At 54.0% G+C, this 14,647-nt stretch overlaps 3 protein-coding genes across 8 annotated transcripts; 2 read left to right on the forward strand and 1 right to left on the reverse strand.

Annotated features, from left to right (window-relative positions):
- CUNH2orf68 (chromosome unknown C2orf68 homolog) lies at window positions 1–5,486 on the forward strand. Its single transcript, XM_028122410.2, has 4 exons — window positions 1–182; window positions 258–376; window positions 1,291–1,442; window positions 1,809–5,486. The coding sequence occupies exons 1-4, from the start codon at window positions 76–78 to the stop codon at window positions 1,929–1,931; spliced, it is 501 nt and encodes a 166-aa protein (XP_027978211.1). The 5' UTR covers window positions 1–75; the 3' UTR covers window positions 1,932–5,486.
- Window positions 5,487–5,576: 90 nt separating this feature from the next.
- On the forward strand, window positions 5,577–11,781 carry TMEM150A (transmembrane protein 150A). 6 transcript variants are annotated; one of them, XM_028122415.2, is made up of 9 exons: window positions 5,577–7,667; window positions 8,191–8,227; window positions 8,336–8,371; window positions 8,803–8,850; window positions 9,168–9,278; window positions 9,886–9,953; window positions 10,263–10,390; window positions 10,600–10,777; window positions 11,035–11,781. In XM_028122415.2, exons 4-9 carry the CDS (start codon window positions 8,810–8,812, stop codon window positions 11,274–11,276), a joined length of 768 nt encoding a protein of 255 aa, XP_027978216.1. In that variant the 5' UTR covers window positions 5,577–7,667; window positions 8,191–8,227; window positions 8,336–8,371; window positions 8,803–8,809; the 3' UTR covers window positions 11,277–11,781. The 6 variants fall into 6 exon arrangements, with proteins under 6 accessions (XP_027978216.1, XP_027978212.1, XP_027978215.1 ...); XM_028122411.2 differs by having other exon boundaries at window positions 8,191–8,371; XM_028122414.2 differs by having other exon boundaries at window positions 8,191–8,371; window positions 9,192–9,278.
- RNF181 (ring finger protein 181) lies at window positions 11,733–14,301 on the reverse strand. The gene is made up of 5 exons (XM_028122416.2): window positions 14,165–14,301; window positions 13,403–13,533; window positions 13,114–13,223; window positions 12,857–12,931; window positions 11,733–12,580 (listed from the first exon to the last, which is right to left on the reverse strand). Exons 1-5 carry the CDS (start codon window positions 14,248–14,250, stop codon window positions 12,521–12,523), a joined length of 462 nt encoding a protein of 153 aa, XP_027978217.1. The 5' UTR covers window positions 14,251–14,301; the 3' UTR covers window positions 11,733–12,520.
- Window positions 14,302–14,647: the final 346 nt, after the last annotated feature.

Consider the following 14,647-nt stretch of genomic DNA (forward strand, 5'->3'; position numbering starts at 1 on the left):
GCGCTGAACTCGCCGGACGGGAGGGTGGCCGTTAGGGCCGTTGAGTTGGTGGCGGCTCCCAGCACAAGGCTCCAGATGGAAGCGGCACCAGATCCCGGGCCGGGGCTCTGCTGCAAACCTGGCGGGCGGCTGGACATGAGCCACGGCTTTGTGCACCACATCCGACGGAACCAGCTCGCCCGGTACCGCCCCGCCCCGCCGCCGCCCCCAGCCTAGCTTGGCCCGGCGGTCCCTGACTCCCGCTCGGCTCCCCGCAGGGACGACTATGACAAGAAGGTGAAGCAGGCGGCCAAGGAGAAGGCGAGGAGGCGGCACACGCCCGCGCCGACGCGGCCCCGCAAGCCCGACCTGCAGGTGTACCTGCCGCGACGCCGAGGTGAGGCCGCCCACCCCGCCTGCCTCCTCCAGCCCGCGCGCTCTTTCGGCCCCCAGCTCTCTGTCTCTACGCATTCTTTTCTCTACGTGGGAAAAACAAAACAAAACAAAACAAACACTTCTTAATCCCCAGGGCTCAGTTCATGTCGTCCTTCCCCGGAACCCCTACCTCGACGCTCCCCATTCGCTCACTGATTCTCCCTAAGAACAGAGAAGGCTCGTGGCCCCCAGTTAAGCATCACTATTAATAGGAAGTACTTGGGAGCCAGCAAGTAGTTGTTTGTCTGCTGGTTTGCCCACCATGCTGTGCTTTAGGGTTCTCACTACCTGACGGAGATTGGCACAGCTATAGTTGACTAGGACATAGGTGTGGAATGCAACTCAAACTCACTACTAAAAATGGCCTTTTCTCCAGCTTCCCAGGGACCTAGAGACCACAATAGCTAACATGGCACTAAATTTGTTTAGCGTTACTTAAAAGTGTTTTACAGATCTTGGGTACATTAATTCATTTAATTTTCAATGGATCCCATAAGATGGAAACTGTCATTTCTGTTTCACAGGAGACAGGCACAGAGATCTTAACTTGCCCAAGGTCCCATAGCTAATAAATGGCAGAGCCTGCATTTGAACCCAGGTAGGACTCTGGCCACATCTCGACTACCTTCCAAACTTACTCACTAGATGAAGGTGCATTGTGTATCTACTACGTGATATGAGTGTGCTGGCCCCAGAGCAGGGATACAAAAGTAAATGAAACTATTGATTGGCTGTGCACTTAACACATAACACACATGCACAGAGTCTGTAAGAAGATCAGAGCTTTCTTTACGGTATGTTTTCATGTGTCATCCATATGAGCAGGGGCTCCAGCAGCCTTCCCCTCTTCCCTCTCACTGTGATTCATCCCTCCAGATGGCTCTACCCACCCAAGCAACCCAGACTGTGAGGAGTCCGGTGAAAGCAGCAGTAGTGGCAGCTCCGAGCCAGAACCTTCTGGCCATCAGCTCTTCTGTTTAGAATATGAGGCAGACAGCGGAGAGGTCACCTCAGTTATCGTGTATCAGGTATGCCTCGTGGAAACAGCTGCAGCCTGAAGGTCCTTGGCCGTGCTAGAAATCACTGCCAGAGCCTGAGCCACTGTTTTCCTCAGGGCCAGTGGGAAGTGTCGGCTCCACATAGGAGCACAGACTGCTGGGCGATGCTTTCGAGCACAACTCATGCCTGTCACACAGTGATTCTCAGCAGGCACCTGGGAGGGCATGTGGCCCCCAGCTGAAAATCACTATTACAGGGGACACCTGGGAAATGACAGGCACTGGCAAGAAGCCGTGAGTCAAATGGAGTTCTGTGAGAATGTTGTCTAGGGACAGGGCAGGTGGCCTTTCCAGAAGAGGCCAGGCCCTGAGCTTCCTGACTCTTCCTCCACGTAGGACGATGATCCAGGAAGGGTGAGTGAGGAGGTGTCAGCACACACGCCTCTGGATCCACCCATGCGAGAGGCCCTCAAGTTGCGCATCCAGGAGGAGATTGCAAAGCGCCAGAGGCGACACTGACCAGGCTGAAGGCATTCTCACCAGGCTGGATTCACTGCCCAGGGAGCTCACTCCTAGTTTCGGGGTGCCAGGACCAGTCTGAGCTGATCTTGAGAGACACACACACACACACCCAAGTTCAACATCCATAGGAACAGAGTGTTGCAGGGACAGGCCTGCTTTACAGGCCATTCTTTCTTGCATGTTGGCCCATTTGACCAGCTTAGTATTCTGGAATTTGAGAATTTTGTTTGGCTAACTTGGTGTTCTAGAAGCATAGATTCCAGGGAGAGCTGAGCTTTATGAAACCTTATGCCAACATGCTGCTTTCTTACTGAGGTCGTATGCCGTGGGACACCTAACCACTGCTGCTCCACCCAGCTCAATGAACCCTGTTTGTTGTTTTACAGTTCATTTGTTCCTTGCTTCTGCTCACTTCCATCCATGTTTTCCTAGATCTTTTTTTCAGCTGTTTCTTTGTTCTTTCCATTCCCTCATCTTTGTCTCAATCCATCAGTTCCACCGCACCTCCCAATGTGACTGTGCACCTCCCAACTGCTCAGGACTTTGGAGGTGGGGAGTTCTGGGGGTTCAACCTTTCTTTCCCGGTAATTCTCATACCAATAAAGTGGGAGATCTTCATTTTTGAGACTGACTTGCAAGCATGTCTCCCTCCCCTTCCATGGCTTTTGCAAGTTTCTCTCATACCGCACGGCTTTGCACTGTCTAGATAAAGAGACCTAGGAAGATGATGCCAGAACTCAACTGCAAGGATTTCTTGCAGCAAAACCTGCCTTGGTTAGGGCTACAGGATTCCAGTTTTCAACCTCATCCCTAGTTGTGAACAGACCATCCCCTGCTCAGGCTAAAGGTGAATTATCAAAACAAGCTTGAAACTGACTCTCCAAATGTGATCTAACAGTCTTTGAATGTATGTACAAAGGGAAATTCAACATGAGCAATAATTGCCTATTTGGAGCCCTAGTTGAAAAAAAAAAAAAAAAAAAAAAGGCCTGTACAATGGGCAGCAAAATGAGCCTCTCTCATCTGCCCTGCCCCTGCCCCATTCTTTCTCCTTTCCTATCTCCCAAGAGTATAGAAACTGAGATCCTTAGACTAAAAGATCCTAGGAATATCACTGTTTTCACCTCAGTGAACATTTTCCCTAATGCAGGATTAGGCTAAGGTCTGTCTGAGAAGTCCACAAGACATCCTATGTACTGCCACTTCAGATTTCCAGCAATTGACCTAACCTCAGTGACTTAAAGTATGGGGTTTAAGTGAGCCCATGAACACTAAGACTTCTTGAAACCAAAGTCCCCCTGCCTCAGGGGTTTTCTCTACATCAGGGTCTCAAGATCAGTCTGGCTGTTCTATCTCAGCGGCTTTTCTTTTAAAGGACACCTGAGGGCACTGTTGGTTTGCGCCTACACCCCTGAAAATCTACCACCTCAGAAATGGGGCAAGGCAGCTACTTAAACTACATCATTAGAACCCAGTGAGCCACAGCTTGCAGTGCCCAGAGGAATTCTGGCAACGTGAGTGAGGTAGATAAGTTAGATGGGCCTGGTTGTGAGGGGAGCCAGGGACCAGAGTGTTCCTGGCCCACAGAGCTGGCCCAAGGTTAAATGCCTTAAACTTGCCAGTCCTGGGCTCGTTTCTACTTTCAGAGGAGAAAGTCTGCCCTCCACTTACTCAGCCAGGCTAGAAGTGCCTTTTGACTTAAAATGTTAACTATCCTCCAGAGTCTCCGAGTCAAGGAGGCTGTGCCATACTCTCTGCCCAATCTTCCTGCAGCTCAGAGGCCTGGGGATTTTAGTCTTCCAGCTCTTCAACTGATCTTCTGACTTGGACATAGGATTTCACTGGAACTCTTAGGCTTCCTAGTCTGGAAATACTTTTTGGGTCTGCTCACAACTGGATGGCCTGTTTCACGGATTTATTACAGAATTCAGAAACAAGACCAGAAGACGAGGTTGGGGGCATGGCACCTGAAATTTTGGCCTCCATTCCTGTTTGTGAGAAGGGAAGTGTGTACCTAATATAACCTTTTATGTCATGTACTCACACTCGCAGGTAAGAGACTGATTGGAACTCCTTGTTTGTGAACTTTCTTTCTTGAGGCATTTTGCTTATCAAGTGCATATAAAATATTTTCCACCCAAGAAAGCAGCCTAATTCTTAGCTAATTTAAGCAGTAGGACTACAGGAAGCACTAAGCCTGGTACTTAAACGGGAGGTTGTCCTTTTGGGGAGGCCTGTTGGTGGTGATGCTGCCACAGCCCCGGATGTGCCTGAAATGCCTCTCTGCTTCTCAGCCAGCTGACAGCCTTTTAGCTCAGGCTCGTTGCTTATTGCCACCCCTCCTCTAGGGTCCAGGATGGTACTGCTACTATCCAGTTTATTCACCAGACTTGCCTCCAGACATCTTCCAGCTGTTTTCAGAAATCAGTGCTTTCCCATCAAGGAGCATGTTACAGAGCATTTCCCACAGGCTCTAGAGATGTTACAGAGGACTGCCCCATGCTATTTGGTACAGTGGCAACAGTGTCAGACTGACTGGAGCTCTCTGGCAGGCTGCTTCAGAAAGAACACTCATTTGACTAGATGCATTCTTGGCTGTCTAAAAAAAAAAAAGTCTGGTAGTCTCATAGACCTATCTCATGCCCATGAGTGTTCTTCACTTACTGAGGGTAGGCCTTGGATTTTAAGGCTTTCTGTTTCCTGGGCCACCATGGGTGATACTATAAATAGAAGGAATCTGGGGTTTTTAGGGGCTTTGGGCTGTGTAAGAGTAAACACTAAAGTTTGAGTTCTAGCCAGTTGACAAGCCTAGAAATCTTTGAAGAATGTAATGAAAGAAGGAAAAGGAAGAATGTAAAGCTTTCTGTACTGAGAGTAGGAGTCTGTGGCACTTGGCCAGCCAGTAGAACCAACGTGGGCAATAACAAATGACTCTCCCTGTGGATGAGCCTCTGAAAGGGGCATTTCACCTCCATGGTCCACTCTGAGGCGCACTGCCAACTAGAGATTAGCCCATGGGGCTGGAAGAAACCCTTTGAAGTAGTGAGTATCCGAACTGCTGTGCATTTGCCAGGATGCATGGATAGTAGGGTAGTGGATCCCCATCTGGTTCACAAGCATAAATGAGACCTTTGCATATCAAAAGAGGAATGAGGACAGATGACTTTCCTACCTTTGAGCCTTTTGGGATAATCAGCACGGAATGTTAACAATTATTTGAAACATTTTCAGCTCCCTCATTGAATTCCTATCCTATCCCTAAGGACTCAGATGGTCAAGAAGCCATAGGCACCCACCCAAATTTCTCCAGTAGTTAGAGTGACGCCAGAAGTAAAAACCTGAGTATATGGCTCCTTTGCCTTCTCAGAGCCTCCAGGATGAGAGATTGGTTGCACTGGTTGTGTTAAATGTATAACAAGCCATATATTCTTTTCTCATTTCCAATGTTTCTGCTGTGTGAATGAATGAAGTGTGCAAATTATTTGAAAATCTTGGAAGGCGGTACTTTTCGAAAACAGTATTCTTTTTAAGCAATAAACTATTTTTACAGCACTGTTTTTGCCAAGAGTTTTGAAATCACTTGTGTACATAGGGAAGTGAAGATTAAATGCCTGCCCTCAAGTCATTCAGCAGCACAGGATCAGCACTTGAAATCTCATCTCTTGCTTTGCCTTGACTATTTTAAGAACCGTCCTGGTTGGAGCATAACAACTAGACTCACGTAGCATTAGAGCTAGCAGGGACTATTAAAGATGTCTGGTCCCACTTCTTATCTGGTAAGTAGCTCCACCCTGCCAACTACCCATGAAGAGCCCTTCTGTCATAGGGAGTTCTGTCTTGGGGTAATTCTACTTTAAGGACTGCTATTATCCTATTAAGGCAAAATTTGCCTCTTTGTCACAGTTCTGTAGTGCCCATCTTACCCCCACTTTGTTAGAATAGCCAATTTAGGTCCTAAGTACCTTCTCAGGTCTTCCCCATGATAACAGTTGGATAGGAACTCAAACCCAACTCAGCAGGATATAGTAAGTGTTGACTAAGACTTGCAAAGCTTCCAGTGAGGTAGGAAATGCTGAGGGTTCACAGCACCATTGGGCAGATGGGAAAAAGGTGCCTGCTCCAAATGGAAACACACCTGGGCAGAAAGATGGTGCTTCTCTGATTTAGAAAGCAACACCTCCGTGTCCTGGGACGCAGAGCATGGCAGGCAAAACCCCACTGATCCATTCAGCCAGGTATTGTACAGTGATCACTGCACAGCCATACTTTTTTTTTTTTTTTTTAAGATTTTATTTGACAGTACAAGCAGGGGAAGGGGCAGGGAGAGGGCGAAGCAAGCTCCCAGTTGAGCAAGGAGCCCTATGCAGGGCTCAATCCCAGGACCCCAGGATCATGACCTGAGCTGAAGGCAAACGCTTCATGGACTGAGCCACCCAGGCGCCCCTGCTCAACCAAACTTCTTGGCCCTGCTTAAACTATTTGTCCTGATTCGGAAAAGCGCTCTCCAATAGATTTCTGGTTTCCGTTTTTACCTTACATTTGGTCCAAAAAAGGTTGCTCCTTCAAGCCTCTGAGCAGTTTATCTGCTCCATTTTTTCCTCATGATACCGGGCTCCGTTTCTGCACATCACCTTTGATGCACCAATGCTGCCAGACCTAAGCTTCCCCTGCTCCTGGCAGCCTGGGCCCATGTTCCGTTCGGGTAGCCGGCTGTCAGCCCTGGTGCTGTCACGGGATGCCAGCACCTGACGGGCTTCTTAGAGTGCCACATACACTTCAGGTATGTGAAACGTTTTCCCACCCTTTTTATCATGAAAAGAATGTCCAAGAAGGCACCCTTGGCCTGTACATTTTGGTGAAGCCGATGGTAATTTATTCCCACACTATCCTGTTTCCTCTTCCCAAATTGCTCTGGGTCTCCAGTCTGTCTTTTCTTTACCAATACCTGGCCATGTGTGACCATGGATATCCATTAGTCTCCGTGGCCTTGTTTCAAGTAAGTGTTCATCAGCCAGGAAACAGGTTTTGGACACTGACTTCTGGACAGTATTCTATGTACCTGGACCCTTGAAAATAAAAAGTATCTCGTGAAAGTAGCCCTCCAGAGTTTGCTGAGCCGAGGGAAGCATAAGCCCAATCGCGGGCGCTTGAACTTAACAGCCAAGGCTTTGTGCTCCCTTCTTCGCGGACCCTCCTCGCCTAGGACAGAGGCAGGCAAGGGGCGCCGCGCTGAGGGAGGTTCCCCCAACTCTTACTGTCGGCCGGTCCGGGCTGCAAAAATGTGCCCAGCGGCGGAGGGAGTCTTCCTCCAGCCTTGCGCGCGATGCCAATCACAGCGGGGCGGCCCCTGAGCTTCCTGCTCCCCCGAAGCTTCCACCGCAGAAACAAGATACCCAGGACGACGGGCTTCTCGGAATCAGAGCCTCCGCCCGAGTCCCACGCCACAGCCCTCCGCTCTCAGGGCCCCGAAGTCGGGGCACCGCCCACGCTTCCACCACCACTCGAGCGCGGGGGCTCGGGAGTTGTAGTCTCCGGCCGAGCGCGGGCGCGGGGGCCGGCGCGGCGCGGACTCCACGTCCCGGCGGGCGGCGCGGCGCGGCTGGGGCGCCAGGGGCGGGGCCGCTCGGCCCTTTAAACCTTCCAGGGCTGCTCCGAGGGCCGCAGCTAGAGACGGCGCCACGCGGGGCCGAGCAGGGCGCGGCGGCGGCGGTAGCGGCGGGGCGCTCCGGGGAGGTGCGTACTGGGCCCCTTCGTGTCCCCGGCCCTCGGGGGGAGGATCCGCTGGGGAGGCTCGCGTTCCCGGCTCCCGGGGGGGGGTGGCTCCGTACGCCCACGCGGGCGGGGGCCGGGCTGGGCTTCCTGCGCTAACCCGCCTTTTCCCCGGGGCGCCGGCAGTCAGGTGTTGCCTGCGCGCGGCCGCCGCTCCGCCGGGCCCCGCACCCGCCCGCAGGCTCTCCTTGGCGCGGCCCCTTGGACGGCCCTGACTGCAGCCCCTCCCCCAGCCCGGTCCCCCCCCCAGCGTGGGAGCAGGACTCCCCCACCCCCAGATGTTTCGGCCCCGCCTGAGCGTCTGGGGCGCAACGGTGGCATTCGGGTGGAACGCGGAGGCCCACGGTGAAGGCCAGAAGGTGTCCACGTTCTGGCGTGGGCTCAGCCCCAAATGTGGGCGCTGTGAATCAGGTGTTGACCACGTTCTCCCCCCACCGGCTGCGGCCAGTCACTGGACCCTGGACTTTGACCTGTCTCTCTCCACCAGGCCTGGGCCGCTGATGGTTTTGACGAAGTATCTTAAGGTAGCTGGGCCGGCCCCCTTTTTCCCACCTACCTCTTGTCCTTCCCCCTACACCACCACCACCCTGGCTCCCCTCCCTCATGACCGCCTGGATCCTCCTTCCTGTCAGCTTGTCAGCATTCTCCATCACGGGCCTATGGACTGTGTGAGTAAGGAGGGGGAGGGCGACTAAGGGACAAAATGGGCTGAGGCTGAGGAGGGCTAGGACCCAACAGGAGCTCGATGGCACACACAGAGTCCCTTGTCCTGCTGGGGGCTCCAGCGTGGTACCCATGATCACGCTAGCTGTCTCCAAAGCCTGGCCTGGTGCCTGGGCACACAGCCCCTTCGGACAAGCTGGCACCACTGCCGTCCAGTAGGGTGACTCTGACAGACCTTCCAGCCAGGGCCACTTCCAGAGGTCCTCGAGTGTGGGGCCATGCTGTGGGTTCTCGTGTGGCATCTTCAGGGCCACCTTAACTTGAGTCCCCAGCAAGAACAAAGGCTGAATGGGGCCAGAATCAAGGGAAACGAGTCCATGGGAGCAAGCTGGGCTGGGAGGGCCATGGGTGTGGGGTGACAGTTCTGCTCCCGCAGGTATGCCATGGCCGTGATGAACCGCCACGCATGCCCTGTGGAGAACTGGTATGGCGCACTCTGCAGACAGCCTCCCTCTAAAGCTCCCTTCATCTCTGTTCCCTCTTGGGTCGGGGCAGCTGCGAGCCAGACGGAGACCCTGGGCCTCACTGCTCTTATCTGACATTGGCAACGCCTGCCCCTCCCCAGGCATGGCTCCATGCCCATCTACCTGTTTCGCACCATCCCTTCACCCCTTTGGCTTCTGTCTCAGGCGGGTTCTGGGAAGTGGGCTCTTCTGTCCGTGCCAAGGGAAGTCTGGAAGGGTGGTCTCTGAGGGCCTGAGGCTACAGGCCCAGAAGCTGGGGCAACCCCCTTTTCCCCAGGCTACTCTCTGTCCTGCCTACCAGGTCCTACAACGAATCCTGCTCTCCTGACACCGCTGAACAAGGGGGCCCGAAGACCTGCTGCACCCTGGACGATGTTCCCCTCATCAGGTAAAGTCTGGAAACTGGGCAGGTCAGGGAGACCCAAGCCCCTCAGGCAAAGACCTGTTCCTCAGTCTCAGGAATAATGAGTGTATTAAGATTACTTAAGAACGATTCTCCGTGCCAGTCTCTATGTGCCAGGCACTGTGCTGAGTGCTCTACGTGCATGGCGCCATTTAATCCTGCCAGCACCAGGGCAGCTCCTGTTTTCACCGTCTTGTAGGCAAGAAAACAGACTGAGGTGTGTCATCGGTCCAGATCACAGAGCTAGTAAGTGGAGGCACCTGAAGCTCAAGCCCTCTGATTGCCCAGCCCCAGTTCTGGCTCAAGGGAAGCCAGACTGGCTGCAGGCCTTGACAATCTCAGGGAGTCCAAGGAGTCTCAGGCCCTGCGAAGCAATCCTGGGCACTCCCTTACCCATCATACACATGAGCTCTGCTCTGGGGGAGGGCCCAGCCTGGGGCCGGTTGTTTGTGATACACAACTGGTCCTTCTCATAAATCAGTGGCTTGCCTGCTAAGGAACAGGCACAGATAAAGCAGGAGACAGATGGGCCAGAATGGGGGTGCTAGTACTCCTGCCCCTCTCTCACTCTGTCCTTGCCCCCCGCCCCCAGCAAGTGTGGCACATATCCCCCAGAGAGCTGCCTCTTCAGCCTCATTGGCAACATGGGTGCTTTCATGGGTGAGTTGTGCCCTCAGCCCCCCTAGCCAGCCCAGTCCAACCCACTCCCCACCCCCCCAGGAAGGCCCAGGAAACCCTTGTTCAGTGTAGCCCACCCCACCAAGGGCTAAAGCAAGAGGGGCCACTTCTCTCCTGTTCCTTTAACAAGAGCCAAAGGCTCCCACACAGCCACCCTGCTGGCCAGAGCCTGAGGAAACCCTGCCCTTCTCTTCCCTTTCAGCCCTCAGGAGTGTCTGGCGGGGATAGGGGTGGGGGAGTTGGGGGGAGGAGGGCCCCAGTGCCGGCCCCACCTGTGCTCTCTTCCCCCAGTGGTCCTGATCTGCCTGTTGCTCTACGGGCAGCTCCTGGAGCAGAGTCGTCATTCCTGGGTTAACACCACAACGCTCATCACGGGTTGCACCAATGCTGCGGGCCTCGTGGTGGTCGGCAACTTCCAGGTGTGCCCGCCTGCCTGCCTCTTGAACTTTTACTAACGGGGCCTGGCTCCTGCCTGTGCCCTCAGTCCCGTGAAGGCTGACCCCATTTGCAGAGACAGCCCTTCAAGGCTGAGGGTGGGGAGAGAGGGGCTGGGAGGGAAGGGGGCAGGGGAAAGAGGGGTGGTGGAGGGGGGGCTGCCTCACAGATCAGCCCCTCTCTCCGGGCCCAGGTGGATCATGCGAAGTCTCTGCACTACATCGGAACTGGTGTGGCCTTCCCCGCCGGGCTGCTCTTCGTCTGCCTGCACTGTGCCCTCTCCTACCATGGGGCCACTGCCCCCCAGGACCTGGCCATGGCCTACCTGCGGATTGTACTGGCAGCCATCGCCTTTGTCACCCTAGTCCTCAGTATCCTTCCGGGACAGTGCAGCCAGGAACTCCTCCTCTAGCCCAGACTTTCCCCACCCGAGACCCCGGGGGGTGGGGGAGAGCCTCGCATACATATATCCAGAAAATACTGCCCAGTGCGGTTTCCTTCCTCCCCTCCCCGGTGGGGAGACCTGGCTCTTTGCCCCGGCTGCCCCAGCTTAGCTATCTACCTGGGAAGATAGAACTGTCACCAGCTCCCACGTGTCTTACTGAACACTTCCTTAGCCCCATTCCAGGCGGTGTCTTCTTTATGCATGAGAGCTCTCAGCTGCAGCACGGGGCAGCCCTGTGCGAGTGGGTGTTTGTGATTGACATCCTCATTTTCTACGGCACCTTCAGCTATGAGTTTGGGGCAGTCTCCTCAGAGACACTGGTGGCTGCGCTGCAGCCTGCCCCTGGCCGGGCCTGCAAGTCCTCCGGGAGCTGTAGCACCTCTACTCACCTCAACTGTGCTCCCGAAAGCATCACCATGATCTGAGATCTGGGGAGGGTGGCTGGCCCAGCCTCAGCAGCTCCCCACCTCTTAACTTTGCATTTATTTTGTACCAAAAACAATTTTGAGAAAGTATTCTGCTGGGATATAGGCTTCCTTGCTGCTGGAGGAGTGGCCATCCCATGCCCACCTGTGCCATAGGGGAGCAGGCCTGGCGGTGGCCTGGACCACACACAACCTACTCTCCAACTCTGCAGTGTTGTTTTTATGTTTAAAGGTCACATATCCTCAATCACCCAGCCGGCCCTTCAGGTGCCTTCTACTCCCCAGTGCCAAGGCCACACCACTGGGGTTTCCTGCTGCAGAAATTGGGGGCTGGGAACAGCAAGAGGGACAGAAGTCTGTGGGAAGGCCCACTTCTGGGCCCACTGAGGTGCACTGGGATTCTTCACTCTGCCCCTTACTTTCTTTTGGGCAAATAATACAGCAGAACCACATGGGTATTTTAGTACTTTTTTTTTTTAATCTATTAAAAGAATTCTAATTTGCATGTTTGTAGTATGTTCTAAAGAATCAAGGGAGGGCCTAAGCCTCCCTAGGCAAAGGATGGGAGGAAACCCCTGCCCTCAGGGAGAGTCCTGAGTGCCCAATGCTCTTTGAGAGCAGGGCTGCCAAGAATAAAGGATGCCTGGTGCCATCCAAATACCCCTCAAGGGCTTGAAACCCTTTCTAGGCCTTTAAACTGTCTGAAGAATTGACGTGATCCTCCCCCCACTCAGAGTGTGGTTTGAAGTTGGCTTCCTTGGTAAGGGATATTGGCGGGGGTGGGGTCATTCATAGAACAACTTGAAAATGCTAGAAGCAATTTTCACAATGAAGCTAAAGAAAGCCTGTGGGATTCCAAGGTTGACTAAAAATTGCAGGGGAGAGAGATGTAGGCTAATTTTTCTTTACCATCTGTAAGTAGCCATTGGATGCCAGACCCTGACCCATTTTGCTTTCCAACGATGAGCATATAGGCCCGAGCACTGGCTGGTCTAGTGGCCAGGTTCTTGACCTGGGTTCCACTGCTCTCAGGCCAGCAGGCTTGGCAGGAAGGGACACACAGCCTGGTGCTTTCCGTGGTTCACGCCTATCTTCCCCAATAGCAGTAGGGACCTTATGGAGGGTGCAGAGGCCCTGCCCAGGCCTGTGAGCAATGCAGTGCAGGGTGGGTAAAGGAATCTTTAATGAGGATTCAGGCGCAAGAGGAAGATGCTGTGGCAGACAGGTGCTCCGCCCCAGGCACCTCATGTGTACATGGCTCCATGGAGGTTCTCAAGTCGGTGCTTTTGTTGCTGCTTGCGAGCCTGAAGGAGAGAGTTACACTGGGCATGAGCCATACCTGAAGGCCTGTGGGTGGAGTGATGGGACAACTATCATGGGGCTGCCTATCACTGTTCAGGCCCCTAGCATGTACATTGCCTAGGCTCTCGTCCCTTGCCAAAGTCACCAGGAAAACGACCAGAGCCAGCGACCCTGAGGCCGACCCAGGGCTGCTAAGGTAGGAAATGAGAACACTGAGGACAGGGACTGGGGGGGGTCCCCATTACCACCCAACCTCTCCACTTACCACCAGCCCCTACCTTATCTCGTCTGTGCTCCTCATAAGTGTCATCATCAGTGGGCAGCTCATGGCGGCACAGGGGACAGGAATTTGTCTGAGAAAAGGAGCACAGTGTTCCAGCCCAGGTCTGGTCTTCATCAGCTAATATCCATCCCCTGCTCCCAGTTCCTACCCCTACCCCTCTCCCTTCTCTGATCCCCTAAAAGTCCATAAACAGAAAGAGGCTTGAAAACTGGGCCCAGGGCAGGGTGAGGGCTGAGAGAAAGGAAGCAGTACCTTGCTTAGCCAGGGTAGAATGCAGTTGGAATGGAAGAGGTGATGGCAAGGCATCTCAATGGCAGTCTCCTCCTCCTCAAATTCCAAAAGACACACGGGGCACTTGAGCTCTTTAGGAGGGAGTGCTGATCAGGAGAGCTGCTACAGGCCCTACCTCCCGGCTCCCACTCCTGAAGGACATTCTTGCCCCAACCTGACCTGGAAAACTGAAGGGCTAGACCAGTCTAGCTTGGGAGGGGGTGGGTCTGGCACGCCTGCCCCAAACAGCAGAAAGAATTAGTGTTCTTACCAGCCTGAGAGCCCCTGATCACTGTCCTGGGAAGGTTCTCAACCACAGCCTTGGCAGCAGGTGGAGGCAGGTGGTGATCCCAATCTACTACCAACCCCAAGTCTTCAAAGTCCATCCTATTGAAAAGTGACCTGGGAAGAACGACGCGTGTTCAGAACCAAAGAAAACCATCCTTTCTCTTTGCCCCCACAATCCACTAGGCATTAACAGATAAATACCCTGAACAGCTAGTACTAACAGCTACCCCACAAAAGTGCTCAGTAGATAAAAAGCACAGTGGGAAATGGTTTACAGTTGCTATAAGACAACCCCAAGCATGCAAGCTGTTTAGTCCCAATTTACACATGAGGCAACAGGCTCAGAGAAGTTACTCAGGCCAAGTGGAAAGGACCCGGTAAAGCCAGATTCCAAGTGGCAGTGTGGACTTCCGTGCTTGTTCCTAACGAAGGTACCTACTCACACCCCCAAGGCCCCTCCCCAGACCCCATGACCCGTCTTCTCCCGTACCTGCTAGAACCGGCTACCGTCCCGCTCCCGACTGCCCCCTATTCGCCAGCTCCAGTCTTTCCCACAATCCCCTTGCCCGGCCCAACCACGGATGATCCAAATTATCGACCTTCCTCGAATCTCGTCTCCGGACTAACTCTCCAGATTGTTCATCCGTCCTCCCCAGAACCTCTGCCCCATATAATCCGCCTTCTCCAGCCAGCCCCAGCCCAGAAGCCTGCTACCTGCCCCCACCTCCCAGCACCGTGCACCCACCTTGCGAGCTCCAGAAGCATATTGGTTCGGGCCTCCTGCTCGGAATCCAACGGCTCGCAATCGTGTTCATCGAAATAGGACGCCATGGCAGCAGAGCTGTCTGACACAGCCTTTGCACCCCGCTGGACTGCGGCCCCGCGGCGCTGGCCAATAGGCTGCGGGCCTGAGAGAGGAAGACCAATCAGAGCACCCAAAAGGTGGGCACAGAGGCTCGTTGGGGGGGGGGGGCACTGAAAGCGGAAGTATTAATTCTGCTGCCCCTCGTTGGCTCGAACGAATCAGGTGACCAAAGGCTAAAGCCAATGGCAGCGGCTGGGGCCGGACAGAAAACATCTGTTTTGGACTCCGAACCTAGGGTAGGCGATCTGGGAGTGACGTGAGCTTCGCGTCCACAGCGCCTTGGAAAGCCAGATGTCGGGGCTGTAGGGGTCGTGTCAGTCCGTTCTGCGGCTCAGAGGGCCTAGGACGTGCAGGTGCTAGAGG

The sequence above is a fragment of the Eumetopias jubatus genome, unplaced genomic scaffold (assembly GCF_037043125.1).
Source record: "Eumetopias jubatus isolate StellerSeaLion01/CBP00866 unplaced genomic scaffold, mEumJub1_p1.0 scaffold_9, whole genome shotgun sequence".
NCBI classification, from domain to species: Eukaryota; Metazoa; Chordata; class Mammalia; order Carnivora; family Otariidae; genus Eumetopias; species Eumetopias jubatus.

Coding starts and splice junctions, on each gene's coding strand:
- CUNH2orf68 (XM_028122410.2), top strand. CDS start 76: ATGGAAGCGGCACCAGATCCCGGGCCGGGGCTCTGCTGCAAACCTGGC. Junction 183..257: donor CGACGGAACCAGCTCGCCCG/GTACCGCCCCGC, acceptor GGCTCCCCGCAG/GGACGACTATGACAAGAAGG. Junction 377..1,290: donor GTACCTGCCGCGACGCCGAG/GTGAGGCCGCCC, acceptor TCATCCCTCCAG/ATGGCTCTACCCACCCAAGC.
- TMEM150A (XM_028122411.2), top strand. CDS start 8,307: ATGACCGCCTGGATCCTCCTTCCTGTCAGCTTGTCAGCATTCTCCATC. Junction 8,851..9,167: donor GCATGCCCTGTGGAGAACTG/GTATGGCGCACT, acceptor CCTTTTCCCCAG/GCTACTCTCTGTCCTGCCTA. Junction 10,778..11,034: donor CTTTGTCACCCTAGTCCTCA/GTATCCTTCCGG, acceptor GCCCCATTCCAG/GCGGTGTCTTCTTTATGCAT.
- RNF181 (XM_028122416.2), bottom strand. CDS start 14,250: ATGGCGTCCTATTTCGATGAACACGATTGCGAGCCGTTGGATTCCGAG. Junction 12,932..13,113: donor TTCTACCCTGGCTAAGCAAG/GTACTGCTTCCT, acceptor TCCTTTTCTCAG/ACAAATTCCTGTCCCCTGTG. Junction 12,581..12,856: donor AGGAGCACAGACGAGATAAG/GTAGGGGCTGGT, acceptor TCTCTCCTTCAG/GCTCGCAAGCAGCAACAAAA.